The sequence below is a fragment of the Candoia aspera genome, chromosome 1, assembly GCF_035149785.1.
Source record: "Candoia aspera isolate rCanAsp1 chromosome 1, rCanAsp1.hap2, whole genome shotgun sequence".
Classification (NCBI taxonomy): Eukaryota; Metazoa; Chordata; class Lepidosauria; order Squamata; family Boidae; genus Candoia; species Candoia aspera.
The window spans coordinates 155,553,424-155,569,895 of NC_086153.1; the positions used below are offsets into that span (position 1 = coordinate 155,553,424).

General features: G+C 38.2%; 2 protein-coding genes across 2 annotated transcripts in view; one reads left to right on the forward strand and one right to left on the reverse strand.

Annotated features, from left to right (window-relative positions):
* The window catches only part of NDUFAF5 (NADH:ubiquinone oxidoreductase complex assembly factor 5), a 46,783-nt gene extending 36,009 nt beyond the window's left edge, over positions 1-10,774 (forward strand). Inside the window, exon 12 of the mRNA XM_063316366.1 lies at positions 10,757-10,774. The gene's annotated coding sequence lies outside the window, so the exon portion shown is untranslated. The remainder of the gene's footprint in view (positions 1-10,756) is intronic.
* SEL1L2 (SEL1L2 adaptor subunit of SYVN1 ubiquitin ligase) overlaps positions 1-14,675 on the reverse strand; it is a 33,536-nt gene extending 18,861 nt beyond the window's left edge. The window contains exons 1-10 of the mRNA XM_063300704.1: positions 14,633-14,675; positions 13,286-13,289; positions 12,117-12,279; positions 7,244-7,297; positions 7,098-7,157; positions 6,933-7,014; positions 4,638-4,792; positions 1,596-1,652; positions 681-749; positions 416-493 (exon numbers count right to left, since the gene is read on the reverse strand). Of these exons, the coding sequence (XP_063156774.1) occupies positions 416-493; positions 681-749; positions 1,596-1,652; positions 4,638-4,792; positions 6,933-7,014; positions 7,098-7,157; positions 7,244-7,297; positions 12,117-12,279; positions 13,286-13,289; positions 14,633-14,675 (765 nt within the window). The remainder of the gene's footprint in view (positions 1-415; positions 494-680; positions 750-1,595; positions 1,653-4,637; positions 4,793-6,932; positions 7,015-7,097; positions 7,158-7,243; positions 7,298-12,116; positions 12,280-13,285; positions 13,290-14,632) is intronic.
* Positions 14,676-16,472: the final 1,797 nt, after the last annotated feature.

Below are 16,472 nucleotides of genomic sequence, written 5' to 3' on the forward strand. Positions count from 1 at the left end.
ATTCCAGGCCACCACCAGAGCCTCCGCTGGACCGTGCAGCAGATCCTCGGGTATAACCCCCAGCTTCCTCTGAAACCCTGACGGGTCCATTAGTCACTGGGGGCGGACCAATCGAATAGGTCCTGCCCGCCTGTGGAGGGGGGCAGCATAAGAGAATCTCAGGCTCACCAGGGCATGATCTGATATATTATATTATAATTATTATATATTCTGTATGCCCAATCATACAGTGTTATACAAGTGCAACTATGTGTTTACTGTGTTTGTACAGAAGTGCTACATTCACATACACTTCCCTATCTCTCCTTCTTACTATGCAAGACTCTCTAGCTTAATTATATGAACATTTCTGCAAGTTCCTTGAAATCCACACAAAGTAGAAGAAAAGGATAATCTTAAAAAATTAGTATGTTACCTTATCTGCCGCCATTCTGAAGAACTTCAAAGCTGTTATATTACTCTGAGTCACAACAGTACTTCCTTCTAAATACATCTGCATTTATTAAAAGGACACTGTTTAGCTGATGGATATATAATACTTTTGTGAAAATTCCCAAAGAAACTCTTATCCAAAATTCCTTTGGATTTTTCTGTATTTTGTAGCTGACCTAGTGTTACTTATAGGAAGGGAATAGAAAAGAATATGGGCCCAAATTAATCTCAGGAAACAGAATATGTACCTTTCCAAGGAATGCCATCCCATTTGCATTCCCTGCATTTGCTGCTTTTAGGAAGTAGTAGAAAGCTTTCTGAAGAAAAATAGCAAGGGAAAGTTAGCATTTATATAACAAAGTTTTCCTTAGTTTGGGTTTTTAGATTTTTTAAATTACTTTCATATACAAAGAGAGAGGAAAAAAGGGAAAAATGAGAAATTAAAAAAAAAGTTATTGAAAACAATGTATCTTCTCTAGCAGTAGTTTTTGTTTACCAAAAAATACTGCAGACTCAGAATAACCCCAAATTGATTCTAAAACTGACAATTCAGAGATTTTAGATGCTGCTAATGCATCTGGACCTGACTGTGAAATTCAAAGAGTTGGGGTTTGATTTTGGGGTTTTTTTCCCCTCCCAATTTTAGGAAACCCAGTTTCCTCTTGAAATAACTCAAATCCTTAATTTATTTGAAAAACATTGGGAAAACAAAAGCCCAAAGCTTACTATCATTTTCTGAAAATATTTAAATCTGAGGTAGGATCCAAAAGAGAACTTAAAGTTTACTTGGTTTATTCCTCTCAGAGAACGCAATCTCTTTACAACATCTTCATTTGTTGACACAACTCCCACGTTGCTAGCATTTCTCCATTTGAAAAAGCTTTAGCATCAACCTTCTCAATTGCATTTGGAACACGCAAGAATTTAAAAAGAAGGAAACTCTCTTAAAAGAGTCCGTATAGATGCTTCCTGTATTCCAACTACAACCCGCTAAAATGTTCAGCCAGGATAGCCTTTGGCTGGGAATTCTGGCACTTTTAATCCAACTTTATGATACTGGATTTAAAAAAAAGTATCTTTTTAAACATGTTCAAAACTGAGAATGCACATATTAATGGATGTTAGCAGAACAATTTTTATCCCTGAAATCTGAGCATACATACTGCATGATCTCTTTCTAGTCCTCTTCTTCCCACAAGATGCAGCCGCCCAAGATACACCTAGGAAAAAGTGAATTGTTTATACGCAAAGTAAAGAATACACTACACAAATGGAAAAATAATAAGACCAGATTGGAGAACTGTATGGAAATATGATATCTCAAGAGCAATTATATCCTGCATTTATATTAAGTAATCTCCTTCATGGATCATTACCTTGTAGAGTTTGGAAGGCTTTGCACAGTCCAATGACACTATCAACTACATCATTAGAAATGCTTACTCTAGAAGAATTACCTATAATGGGCAGGTCACAGACAGATCAGATTAAATATGATCCCTGGAGAAGCAAATAGCAATCCACTCCAGTTTAATGCCAAGACAACTAAATGGATATTTATAACCAGGATTTGATTGTAGAATGGAAGGACCATCCTTACAAATGAATGCTAAAGTAAATGTCTGGATACAACCCCTAAAGCAAAAAATCTCATGGAGAAATAAAATATAAAGAAGACTCAAATACACATTCAATACAAAAAAGAAACCAAAATCACTAATACATATGAAGGTACGCCCCCTGAACTAGCACCAGACATTTTGGAAAGTTAAAAGGAGAAAATACTGCTAATCACAAAGCTGCAGAGATTAATGAAATACTGGCAGAATTGTTTAGAATCTTGCAAGTTGTTGTTTGTAGTGCTGTTGTCATTTGTTAGCAGGCATAGAAAGCACAACAGTGACTGGAAAAGTTCAATTTATCACTCAATAGGAAAGGCTATTGAGCCTATCAAAGAAGGCTCAAACAATTAAACAATTGCACTTATCTCACCTGTTAGTAATACAATTTTCGAGATTATGTCAACTGGTAATGCCAATCCAAACCAATCCAAATAGGTAAAGAAGTAGTAGAAGTAGCAACAGAATTTATCTTTCTGGGCTCAAAAATCCACAGGAATGGAGATTATAACTATAAAATAAATACCTACTTCTCAGAACCTCTGAAATGCCTATGACAAATCTAAACAAAATATTAATGGTATGTTTTGTCAGGGCCGGAGTCTTCCCAGTCATTTGGTACAGCTGTGAAAGTAGGACCATCAAAAGACTGAACAAAGAAAAATGGAAATCTTTGAACAGTCATGATGGAGAAAACTGTTGAGAGTACCTTGGGCAATAAGAAGAACAAATAATTCAATACTAAATAAATCCAGATGGTTCACTGGCTACACTAATAATAATGAAGCTAAAGTTTAAATATTTTGGAATCATAAAGCAAAAATCTTTGGAAAAGAGGTTCATGCATAGCAAAATCAAAGGCAACAGAAAAGGAAGCCATCAGTAGACAGGATAGTTAGACACTATCATTAATATCACGAGCATAAGATTACACCTCAAAGAAAACTTTACTGACAGACAATCCTGGTGAACTGTTGTTTGTTGGGTCACAAAGAGTTGGAAATGACTGAACAACTACAATACATTAAGTAATAATGCTGTCATAATCCAGTACATTAGACTGTTGTTATCTATCTCTGCATATATTTTTTGTATGTGTGTCAGAAGCACCTACCAAGGTGCTTCTGTATTGAAAGGATTTGCTGGTGGCATCACCGTTGCCTGGGGGACGCCCGAGGGGACTCCTTTCATGTCCCTGTTGTTTTCCCACCGAAGTGGTACCTATTTATCTACTTGCATTTGCATGCTTTTGAATTGCTAGGTTAGCAGGAGCTGGGACAAGTTGACAGGAGCTCACTCCATCACGTGGCTCACGCTCTTGGGTTTTGAACTGCTGAGCTGCTGACCTTAATGGTCCTCTGACTCAGCATCTTAACCACTGAGCCACCGCAGCCCCTATCTCTGCATATGACTTCACACAAACATTAAGCAAACAACAAAACTGCTCTCAGAATACACCTACTATGCCCTCCTCAACTTTTTCACCAGGCTCAAGTTCCAAGAATCCTTCTAGTTTGTTAATAGAAGCCTTTCCTGCGTAGCACTGATAGGCACCTTTTCTTACTAGCACCATCCTATCCCTTGGAGCAGCTATGAAACAACTGGGAAAGAAAGTTATACAAATAATATATTTTAACATTATTAAGTGGTTCCCAATATTATAAGGCAGGTATTAACAATACCATAAAATTATCAATACCATAAAATTAACAATACCATAAAATATGATTCACCGTTTCAAGATCAGTACCATTACGGGGGCAGAATCTTTGAGAGATGGGAATTTTTTGAAGTCTTCCATATAGCATATTTGATGTCAACACATTTAATCTGGCTTTTGAAAAGGCTGTTCTGTATTTACTTAAATATATGCTATTCATATATTGAGGGAGTTGAAAAATATATTTATAGTTAATTCCAAAAGTTACAGGTGGGCACAAAACTGTACTGAATTATCCCATAGTCTTTGTTTGAGACAATGAAATGCTGATGACATACCCCTGGAAAATAAATAATCAGGATCGATGCCAATCTGACTAATCATTTGAGTCACCTGTTTAAACCACATATCCACAAAAGATTCATTTGAGATTTCCTGAAACAATCCTTCCTTGTTTTTAAGAACATATATTTGCAACCAAAACTTAATAGTGCTTAACCAAGCCTTTGTTTCCAAAGGGCATTGCCCAGTTTCCAAGAGAATAACAGAATTTGGAACACAGCTTGGAACACTTAAAAGAGATCTTAAGAATTTCACCTGCAATTGTACAATGTTATTATTAGCAAATGTGATCCAATTTGGAGCTCCATATAAAATCTGAGATGCAATTTTGGCATTAAAAACTTGTATTCCTGCAGGAACAAATCTTCCACCTTTTGAGTAAAAATATTGAAGCAAGGCTGTCAGAGTAGATTTTGTTTTCAAAAGTATTGTGTATATGTAAATCTGTATTAGTGTATTGTGCAAACCCAGCCCGTTTGATTAGTTGTATTTTATGAATCCAGAAAATGGGTTAATTCAAAAACCAAGTTGAGGTGTTATGTGAAGCAAGCCAAGGAGGAAGAAATAAAGGAAAATTCTCTTACCTGTATATGCGTGTCTCCTCTTTCAGCCAAAAACTTATAGTATTGATGTAAATCCCAGTCCAAGAATTCTGCATTAGAACTCAGATTTTCTGGTCTTTCCATCAGCCTCGCTTTTTCAACTGGCATATATTCATTTTTTTCTAATTTGTTAGCTACTATTGATAACAATAACAATAACCCACATTACCAAAATGGCTACTGTGTTTTATAAGATATAGACACTGCAGAATCTCCCTTCAATGGATAGAGAAAATGACCAGGTATTATAGATTTAGGAAAACAATGGAAGAGACAAAATGGCCAACACTTTGGAAATCAGGTGGTTTACTATCAGCTTCCATACAAGAGATGCAGTGGAAGATACTACATCACTGGCATTTAATTCCAACTAGACTAGCACAAGTAGCCTATACTTATTCATCAAAATGCTGGAGGTGTTGCTATCAGAAGGGAACATTTTTTCATATGTGGTGGACTTGTGAAAAAGGGGTGCCATATTGGAAGAAGTTAGAGTTATAACAAAAAGCAGAATGTGTGCTAGAGTTGGAATTATTACATATTTTTGAGGGAGGTAACTTTAAACTAAACAAAAATGAGCTTATTGTATTCTTATTCCTGGCTGCAAAATTGAGAATTTCTGGATAACCTAACATTGGATAATTAACGTGCAAGAAAATTGCTGTTATGGAAAAAGTGACTGATAAAATTCGAACACTGACTACTCAAGGGGATGAATCACATTTTAATTGGATCTGGAAAGATTATATAAGATAATAATCATAATTATTAGGATAATAATAATCTTTTCTATTGTTAAATTGAGTGCTATATGTGATGCATGATTGAATATTGACATATATTGTTCTGCACTATTATTTTGTATACTTGTTTCTTCTTGCCTTATTTGTTTATTTGAATTTATTGCAGAATATAAAAAATAAAAATTAAAACAAGAGAAAATGGAAGGTCCGTGACTGGAAAATGGGTACTATGATCCTAAACATTTGCTACAAGCATGTGCAAGCAAAATGAATTGGAAGTAATCTATCATGTCCTGAGCAGATAGAAAATATCTATTCACGCTGAGGGGAAAGGAAGATGGTACTGGTGTTGTAACATCATTTATGAAGTTCCACAAATGCAATCTTTTTTAATACACTCCAGGTAGCCAGAGCCAAGTGGCTCCTTGATATGGAAAAAAAAATTATCTATTTTATCTGTCAGCATTATTTTATGTTGCTTGCAACACAGCTTGCACAAGAATTCACACAATAGTACAATTTCTATAGCACCTTTAATGCTTTCAGTTATCCAAATGCTTATACAGATTGACGCTCACGTCTCAGTAGGAAAAGCTATATACAACGGCAGGACTCAAACCACTTCTCTTTTCCCACATTCTCTGCTGCTTGCCCTGTTAACTTAGTTTCTCCATGCAGAGAGAAAACAGTGATCCGGCTACACAGGAAGTAACCCAGTCTCTTTTTTCATCTCTAACCTTGAGCAACTGGTGTTTAGGAAGGCTTCGAGGGCTGGGGAGAAAGATGAGCTTCTACCCATTTCAGCAGCTGGGAGGGGAAGGACCACATCAACAATACACTTGTTGATGCACAATTTTGATTTGATTGTTAGTTCACAGTTAATCCACTGCTTTCAACAAATACAAACACATTTTTCATTAACTGCCAGACAGGCTGTTCTGTGGAACAGAGGGATCCATCACTATAATGAGCATTTCAGGGCTGTAATGTTGGGTGTGCTGAGATGCAGAACCTCGGACTGCAGCCTTTCTTTTGAAGGCAAGCTTCAGGTCTCTAGACTAATACCAAAAGAACAAGGACATGAGCAGCGGGTTTCAAATATCTGAAAACACAATATGTTCCTGCTATAATGAGGAGGTCTGCTTCTGTCCTCTGCACACTCTTCTTTGAAGTTCTTAAAGTACCCTGTGCCAGCATCCCTAAATTCTATTTACAGGTTGTAGGGCCTGAAGTACTTTTATGTAAATTATCAGAGGGCACTTAATAGAATCCGTTCGGTTTTTGCAAGGTTTTTAAACTGCTCTGCTCAAGGGCATTTCAGAATTGAGATTATTTCCATTTTTCTTTGGCACTGATGACTGCATTTAATTACCACTTTGCATTCTGAATAAATGGATCCCAATGTTCTTTTGAATTTTCCCCCTTTTATATTGTATAAAGTGAGGTTATTTTCCCCCATTTTTTCGTAAAGGTCTCAAATTACCATATATACATTTTAAAACAAGGATACATTCCACACATCAAGAGCACTCACTGAAATTTGCAACTTTCTTATAATTAATTAGTGCTGCTTCACAATTCTTTGGAACATTGATTCCTAGCCAGTAACGATAACCCTAAAAAAAGAAAATTCAAAATTATTTTGCTTATTATCCAGGAATTTAGAACTGGAAATAGTTGAAATACATGATTTACAAACCATGATCATCTGAGATATAAGATTTCCTCCGATACTAGCAAATGTGTAATATACAAGTGCCTAAGGGAAAAAAAAAATAAAATCATGCCAGAAATATATTTTTAAATGCCATTTTAGACCAGATTTAACAGAGCATTTCTTTTTACCTTTGCCTGATTATATTCCACTCCTATTCCATATGATGACAAAAATCCTAATGCCTGTAGAAACAAAAGAAAACAAAACAGCAAAACAGGCTTTTTACCAACCAATTTGTTAACAAGTATCTTAAATTAAAATCGTAATATGATAAAGTTACTTTGATGTGTTTTTATCAGAAGGATTTCATGCAACGATTAGCTTTGATTTACTCCTGGGTAAAGAATGAACTGGCATATTTACCTTAGCTTACTATGGTGAAACTTAGGGAAAGTCTTTGCACAGTAAACTTCTGTTATATCATTGCTGAGTAAATGCTCCTCCTTACAAAATATAATTTTAAAAAATGGTATATCAAGAAGTTGGAGTTACAATCCTTCTGCCTGTGTTTGGATGTGATAAATGCCTATTCTTACCATATGAGTTCTGGGGTGAGTAAATGTTTGGCCCTGAAGACTACATGAAAGTTTGAAATTGAGTGTGTACACTTGGTCTTCCTGCTGATAAGGAATAATATTACAGTGTTCCCGGGCACACATCAATTCGTATTTGCAACTGTGCAGAGAGTGCTCCCTATTTCAGTGCAGTAGCACTAAATAGCTGGTTAGCATCCTACTAGGAGTGAAGGATCAATGCAGAAGATAAGGAATGACCTGATGCATCACAGAGGACTTGTCTAAGTGGAATGAATGAATGAATGATGGCTTGCTTATCTGTGCTAATTTTCTCACTGATAATTACTCTGTGAAAAGGAAGCCATTTGAAATCCTCTGTGGTTTCATAAGGAGACCAATGAGGTCTCATTTATTTTCTAAAGTTGAGCAGGGGAAGAATAAGCAATTTACCTACCACTACTTGGGATCTGGTGCATCTAAATTTCTCTGGTATCCTAATTCATATCATGTTGGGTCTGAAAGAAGAGACAAGCTGCTCAGTAGTATATGAAGGGTACCCAAGGAATGTGAGGTAAGAATAGCTTTGCCAGTTGAAGCGGAAATTAAAGAAAATCATAGAAATAGTAATCATTTTGCAACAGACAAAAGATGTGAGAATAGTAGTAGGCATAAGATCTTCCCCCATCCCCAAAGCCAACTATTTATTCTTATTTTTCAACAAGAAAATTGGGGCATAAAATCCTGGTTTTTCTATCATTCCAGAGGGCATCACTTGGAATCATGGATCTATGTTACACGAAAGCAGTTTCCAATTGAGTGTTCAGAAAAAGTTTCCCAACACTAAGAACAAATTGACCATGGGACCAATTACCTAGAATGATAGTGGACTCCCCTTTACTGTATATGTTCTAGTGGAAGCTAGACAGCTATCTGTGTCCTAACAGGCAGGAACCACGCTGAGACGAGGAATAAGTCTCTAGTGTTTTATTACTGCTACATTAGACAGAAAATCCTAACAAACTGAAGAAGCGTGGGAAAACCCAGACAGATAAACCTCAAAAGTTAAGGCAGGTCTGATCTGTGTCTCTTTGAATGGCTGCTTAACTCCTCAGTACTACGCATGAGTTTTCCCCCCTGGATAGGGGCCCCCTCCTGCTCACCATCAGTGCTCATGACAATCTGTCTGGACTGATGTAATGGTATGTGGGAATGACCTTGGGAGACTGGGCCCAGAAATACTGCCTAGGGAACGGTCAGATAAGACACAGCATAATCTGCAGCTAGATAGTGGGTGTGGCAAGAGGCTCAGAAGAGACCCTCCCTAATTTCTCAGGGGTAAAGGAGATGGGAGGAGAATTATACTTTCACACTTGCAAGATTCTATTTAGTAGAATTAGCTCATCTGTCATGTTATGACTGGGAGTCGCGCCAATCGTGGCAAAACTGTGGGAAGGAAGGCTCAGATGGTATGGACATGTCGTACGCAGCAAAGAAGACTCGGTGGCGAGAACAGCCATGTGCCTGGACACTGGTGGCCGGCAGCCCTGTGGTAGACCCAAGAAATGGTGGATGGACCACATTAAGGAGGACATGGAATGTGTGAATGTCACCCCTGAAGATGCCTTGGACCGAGTCAAATGGAGACGGATATGCCGACAAGCTGACCCTGCCATAGCGCGGGAAAAACACTAAGAAGAAGAAGAAGCTCATCTGTCATGTTTCCTGTCTGGTCTTCCTGGTAAGGCTAACTGTCCAGATTACCAGGAAACACACTGAGACAATGACTTGGTCTCTAATATTTATTAGTAGTACTTAACAAGAATCCTAACAAACTGAGGAAGCGTGGGAAAAACCCAGCCATATAAACCCCAAGGGTTAAGGCGGTCCCGATCTGTGTCTCTTTGAATGGCTGAACAGTTCCTCAGTGCTACGCATGCGCTTGACAGTCTGGGTGGGAGCCCCCTGCTCGCCATCCTTACTCATGACACTAACAGATGGTTTAATTTGAATTTTTGCACTTTGTATACGTATTCGTCCTTGAATAATATTTGTGTTAGATAAGTATATATAGAATTGTAACTGGTTACTGCTTTAATGACAGATTAGACTATGTTTTTCTTTATTTTTTGTTGCACTTCCACTTTTTTGTAAAGCACTTTTTATGTTTCTTTTCCTCTCTATGACAACGTATGAATCTCATCAGTATTATCATTATGTTTTTTTCTTTTTCTTTTTTTTGTTATTAATTAAAAAGCAATATAAATAAATAAATAAATAAATAAATAAAAATTGGATTCTTGCACCGAGTAGCAGTTAGGGACCTAAATGGCCCCTTCCAACTCCTAAGATACTATGTAAGAAAAAAAAACAGGTGTAACCTAATTGAAAAATGTCCCTTGCTATTGGTCCATCTAGGCCCAATATTATTGTGGTCCTGAGAAACATAGCCATTGTTACAGATGTTTGCTATAAAACTTTTTGTCAGTTCACATGAGTGACCTTGTCAGAATGATGTTTTATTAACTTGCAATGCATAACACATACAGAATTACTTTTTTTCCAATAGAATGGGCTGGGTAGTATTGGCTGTGCAGCACTTTGAAGGCAACACAGTGTTTTGGGGTACACTGGGGGGTGGAGGGTGGGGTGGCAAATGTAATAAAGGTCTGAAATTCCTTAAATCCCTTAAAGCAAGATCATGTGGCTACCTTCTACCACGATAGGGAATTAGCCACCCTAAATGGGTCATAACACACCATCCTAGCTACTGGGTCATAACATACTAACACAATGAGAGAGAAATAAAAGCACTTTGCCTTTCTGATCACCATGGAGTAGGCCTACATGTGGGCATGTAGTGGTCAGATCCACTTCTGGTCTTTCTCCAGAGATGTTCCAGGTATTGCTTCTGCCACTTCATCTTCTGGAGGCTCTTGTTAAGAGCCAAGAAGCCACCCAGGATCAGTTGACCGACAGAGGTCATTCAAGGATGATTTTGTCAAGAACCAAAGTCACCTTGTTTTGCCAAGAGCAAAACAGATCCTCAGAAGATTTGCCTGTTAGTTTGTCAGGAAACTCCCTGAACTTCCATCCAAATCCATGAACCATCTGGGGTGGATCATATAGAGATTACAGGTGACTATTAATTGCATCTGGACCCAAACATGATCTGATCTTGGCAAAGGGGTGAGGAGAAGTCATGCTTCCTGGATCCCACTAAATGACATTGCTTCATGGAAGAGCCCAGTGCATGCCCACCCTGTTGGATCACAAAGCTCAACACCACTGGGATAGGGCAGCTGTGTTCCATACCCTCCATAGTCAAATTTGTCTGTTCAACCAACATGGATGTCAGTTCCAATCACACTCCCTTTTCCACAACCCAATTGTTTCCTACAACTACCCTATGGTTGGGAGGATGGCATTCTGGTAAATCATTCACACCAGCCTCCGACCCTATCATAAAGCACATTCCCAGATGATCTCAAGTCTAGTTTTTAACCTCATTAAAGTCCACCCTTCTAGACTTGGGCATAACTCCACTGCTATTTTCCTTTGTTGTTGCTGCTGGAAGCCCTTGCAGCAAGGGCTGTCACATTCTACTGCTCCCTCACTGCCACTGCCACTGTCACTCATGTCATTCCAGCTCCAGCTGGAAGGCCTTGGTGGCAGCAGTCTTTGCACCTCTCCACTACCAGTCCTACTCCACAATTGCTTCTAATCCACCTGTGCTCTGTTCCTTGCCTACACTCCAATGACATCTCCAGCAATGGTGGCAATGGTGGCCACCATGCCTGTCTGTTGCTGCTGCTGCTCCAGACCCAGACAGCCACCCTCTAGCAATGGTTGCCACTGTAACAGAGTTGTCACCACCACTGGTCCAGATTGAAAGCTCCACTCCTCTCATCTCCCAACTGTCTGTAAGTCAAGCAACTCTCTCCAGTGGCTCTACTGGTTTGGTAGGTCTTACCATACTGGCAGTCTTCCAGCTCAACAACTTTCCAGCTTTCTCCAACCCTACAACCATCACCATCCAAACTCAATCCCTCCCAGATCTATGCAACCTGAACTATATTCCCTCTCCTAGTCCTCTATCCTCATACATACATTGAACCAACCTTCTCTTATATAATTTTGAAATATGTATGTATGTACTGCATGTATGTATATATGTAAAACTGGCTTTTTAACATTCTTATAAATATAAATTTAGCTTGGGGAAATGACTTTCAGCTATATACTGTCTTCAAAGGATTCAGGCTTGAAGTCTTGCCCTAACATTTTAATTAGTCAATAAATTTGTGGGTATGTTTTATGCACACATCCAACTACCCTTGTCAAATTAGTCAACTGAATTCATTACTTACCACCTAGTTGATATTTCTTTGTTCCATGTACATACATTTACTGCTTTTCAAATATTCATTATTCATTTTAAATTGACTAGCAATGATTTAAAGCTACAGTTAATTAAAGAACCACGTACAGTCTGGCCTTTATGGGACCCCTCTTCGGCTAAAATCTTATATAGTGATACAGCTGCTTTTACATTTTGAGGACCATTATATCCAAAGAGCATGTCAGCTGCCAGCTTCTCCATAGCTTTTTGGCTTCCTTTTTCTGCTGCCTCAGCAAGGAGTTGGTGGTTTCTGGTTCAAAAAGACACACTTCAGTTTTAGTCAGTCATGTTAGTCTCTCCCATATATGGAAAAATGGAAAAATAGCTGCAATGTGAATTTCACCTCCTGATGCATACTAACTGGGTCAATTAAAAATCTAGTGGATCATTTGGAATTTGATGATGGTCAACTCTGTGTACCCATGAGCCATTTTGACCACTGGGGGAAAGGGCAAGAGACAGATGGGAAGGGTCTTCACCTCAGCAGTCCCTGGGTCTGTTCCTACCTAGCTTATTGTTAGTTAGATGAGTCTGTGTTTAAGAGGCAAATGAAACATCCACTGTCTGACTCTCATACTTCCATCCCTTTAAGACGTAGATTGGATAGAAGCAAGATTTTTCTGACCTCATATATTTCTTAATCTACATTTACTTCAATTGTAATGAATTCATTGATAGCTGCTCTAAGCCCATACTTGGCATACAAGATGTCTATATCACAGGAGGATTTTATCTTTTTAATGGGATGTTCTGCTACTTAATTACTCAGTATTCAGTGATGTTGGAGAAGGAATAGTGAAGATGTTGGAAGATTATTAGGTTGAGAGAGGGAGAGAGAGAGTTTAATAACAAACTTGCATAAGATAAGAGCCTGGAAGGACTCAGATATATAGCTCCTACCTGTGTGTTCTCAGAGTCTGATTATTGTGGAGAAAATACTTAGCTTCAACTTTCAGAAGACATCTGCTAATTTAGAATCTGAAGAAGTACCATATAAGAAAGATAAGAGGAAGAAAGTAAAATGAAACAGGCCTAAGCCAAAAATAGAATAAAATAAATGGAGTGTTTCCTCATGAAGGTAAAAACAACCACATAAATACAGAAGGGACAGAATAGTAACTAAAAACGGATTTGGAGCAGTAGTGAATCCCCACTGAAGATACTGAAGAATTGTGGAGAGGCAGATAACATGGTAGGATAAGAAGCATAAAGGGGGAAAGTGAAATGTAAAGGAAATTAGTTACTCTCTAACCTACCTGCCTGAAAAAAGAAAAAAAAAACCCTCAGCATATTGGTATCAACCATTGCAGCAACAGTAAAAAAGCATATTTGAGTGATTGGAAGATCTTGGGTCCAAGTTGGAGCTGCTCTCAGAAGCAATAACTGAAACCAGGTAGAAAAACAGCTTATTTTAGAAGGAAAGGTGACATTTCATGTCAGAGACAAAGTTTAATACTGTAATCAACACAAATAGGTCTGGCAATACACACATCAAAGTTAAAGAGCTGGAATGAGTATGATGAATTCAAGAAGCAACTGTTAATATACTAAACTTAGTTCCAGTTATGGCAAACTTGGAGAAATATCATAGCCTGATCTCATTAGTGTTTTTTTTAAAATCAGAATATACTACCGTCTTGTTTAAGGAAGAAAAAAGGAAGAAGAAAGAAAAAAGATTTTTTGAAAATATGTTATATTTAATCTGAGGCTGAGCTTCCTATATAATCTCCAAAAATGAGTAGTATGTATAGAAATGATTATAAAAAGTAGGATAATTTTTGGGGGGGGGGTTGACTTTTTGGCCTCAGAGGAATTAACGAGGTCCCCATCCATGGAGTTATCGAACAACCTCCCTCTGGCAATAAAAAGTCTCTTGAATTTGAAATATGAAATTCTATTCTACTAAAGAGTATTGCCCTGGAATATAGCAGATTGGAGGAACAAATTATACAACAAGGATATTGTAAAATTTGCAATAGCCATTCTGTTTTTAAGAAATGTGTGTGTATGCAAATGTTTTGGATTTTCTAGGAACGAGACATATAATTGCAGCAGTGAACTCAAGTTGCAAAGCGAAGCCTACTTGTAGCCTGGCTATTGTGGTGTCAGTAGAACTCAATGTGTCCTGTACTTCAGTACTGTATCCCTATCACCTAGATATAATATACAGACTTTTCAAATTCAGGGTCTATTTTCTAGACCACTGATTTGTATTAATATGCACATTTCGCTCCTCCGTAACTCCAAATCAGTATGTTCCTCAAAAGGTGTAGAAAATTTGGCTACAGAGTTAAAAATGATAGAACAGGATTTCCCAGATTCTGTTCTTATTATCTGGAATGGCTTCTATTCCCAAATAGTCTGTTGTAGCCTCTCAGGGCAGTAAGGAAGAATTTATAGACAACTTCCTCCAGAGTAGTCCTGTTATTTTGCCTTATACTGTACAGTGCCCAGTATTATTGTCAGTGTGTAGCATTAGCTGCCAAGAGTCACTGGTTTGAGATGGGCGGCTATATAAATTGAATGAGTGAATGAATGAATGAATGAATGAATAAATAAATCTAGCATACTGCAGCAATATTATCCCAGTATTGTCTTCATACCAATGGTGGATGGCATGATGGAATCGTCAGTATTGAGATACATCAACTAATTTACATCTCTTCTTTAGTCAATCATGTCCAAACATTCATGTAATATTCAGATTGGGTACATTTACGGGGACAGGACAAAACATCTGGCACCTTTGCTTATATTTGTAGGAAGGTGATCTGCAGCTTCCTCACTATTTTCTAGTTCAGGCATACATTGCAAAGCAGTTGGATAGGGTCAATAGTAACTGTTGCTTGAAAAGGATTGGCCAGTGGCAACCATTCTCTATGGTGTGAAAGTTTTGCCTTGGGAGTGGTGCTGCACAGTTGCACACACAAGATGGTGATCAGACTCACGATCTCTTCCCCAAAACACACAAATGAGAGACTTAAGCCAACTCAGAGTAAAACAATCGGCTTTGAACTCAATAACCACCAGCAGGCAACACAACCGCAGCTATTTCCTGCCTCTAATTTCAAACCAGTATTAAGGCTAGTTTCAGAAGAGAACTTACAAGCTCCAAGTGAGGTGGTACAGACTTCAGCAAGGAATTCGCAATAAGCAACAGCTGAGCCTGAGTCACAGTTAAGGCATTCACAGAGGGATCCCCATGGCCAAGAAAAAAGGGATTCAGGAACCAGAGACATTGAGAGATATCTAAAGGCTGCCAGCTGATGAAGCTGAGAAGTGGAAAGAAACAGCAGGGAAAGAGATAGTCTCCTTACAAAAGTGATACCTGGCAACTTGTGGAACTACCTGATGCACAAAAGACACTATTGATTTAAAATTTAAGCGGCTGGAAAACTGCACTCCTGAACTAATTGGATACATGAATGCAGATTGGACAAAAGATAGAGCTGATTGTAAGTCTACAAGCAAGTATCTGTTCCTCCATGGTGGTGGAGCAATCAGTTGGGCCAGCAGAAAGCATGTTACTGTCCTCCATCAAGGCTGAGTACATTTCAGCTACTGAAGGCAGTTGGAAAGCCTTGTCAATTTACAAACTGTTAGAGGACTTTGGAGTTACCAAACCCAAGTTCACAGTAATATTTGAAGACAAGAAAAGTGCATTCAGTTGTCACAGAACACAAAGATTAATTCAAGAGTGAAGCAGTTGGACACCTTCCTGCTGCACTATGTACAGGACGTGCAACAGGAAGGACTTATTAGTATGCAGTAATGTTCCACAGAACAAATGATGGCGGATGAGCAGACCAAACCACTGGCCCAAGATCTGGAACTCCAGTTGCTTTGAGAGAAGATGGGAGCTGTGAGTGGGTGCCCAAGATGATGAGAAGGGGTGTTAGAGAAGGTATAATTTCTTTGCTTATGAGCCTTTTCACCACAAGGGCAAATGGCAAGAAACAAGGGAAGGGTGTTTTAAGAGCTGAAGGAACTTTCTGTCTCCCTCTCCCCCACCCCCCATAACTTTCTCTCTCTTCAAGATGTACAGTTGTTTAGATAAAGTGAGGCTTTCCTATTTTATGTGTTTCTTAATTTACTTTACCTTTTACTTCAAAATAAGGAATGTCAATTTGCATTCATTGATAGCTGGGTTAAGCCTATACTCTGCATTCAAGGCAACCATATTATGAGCATTTCACTAATTACTCAGCATTCTGCTTAGGTTCAGGACATATCCTCTAATAAAAGCTCCTGATGAATTCAGATCTCCAACATCTGGTTACTTTGTGTGCATATATGTATATGGTATAGACTTGTATGACTTCAACTTGTTTGCATGCAGACTATTTTAGAACAGTAAATTTGTCCAGTAGGGTTCCTATGATTTATCCATATCATAGATTATATGTAACATCACCAAAAGAGTAATAACCAGAATCTACATTG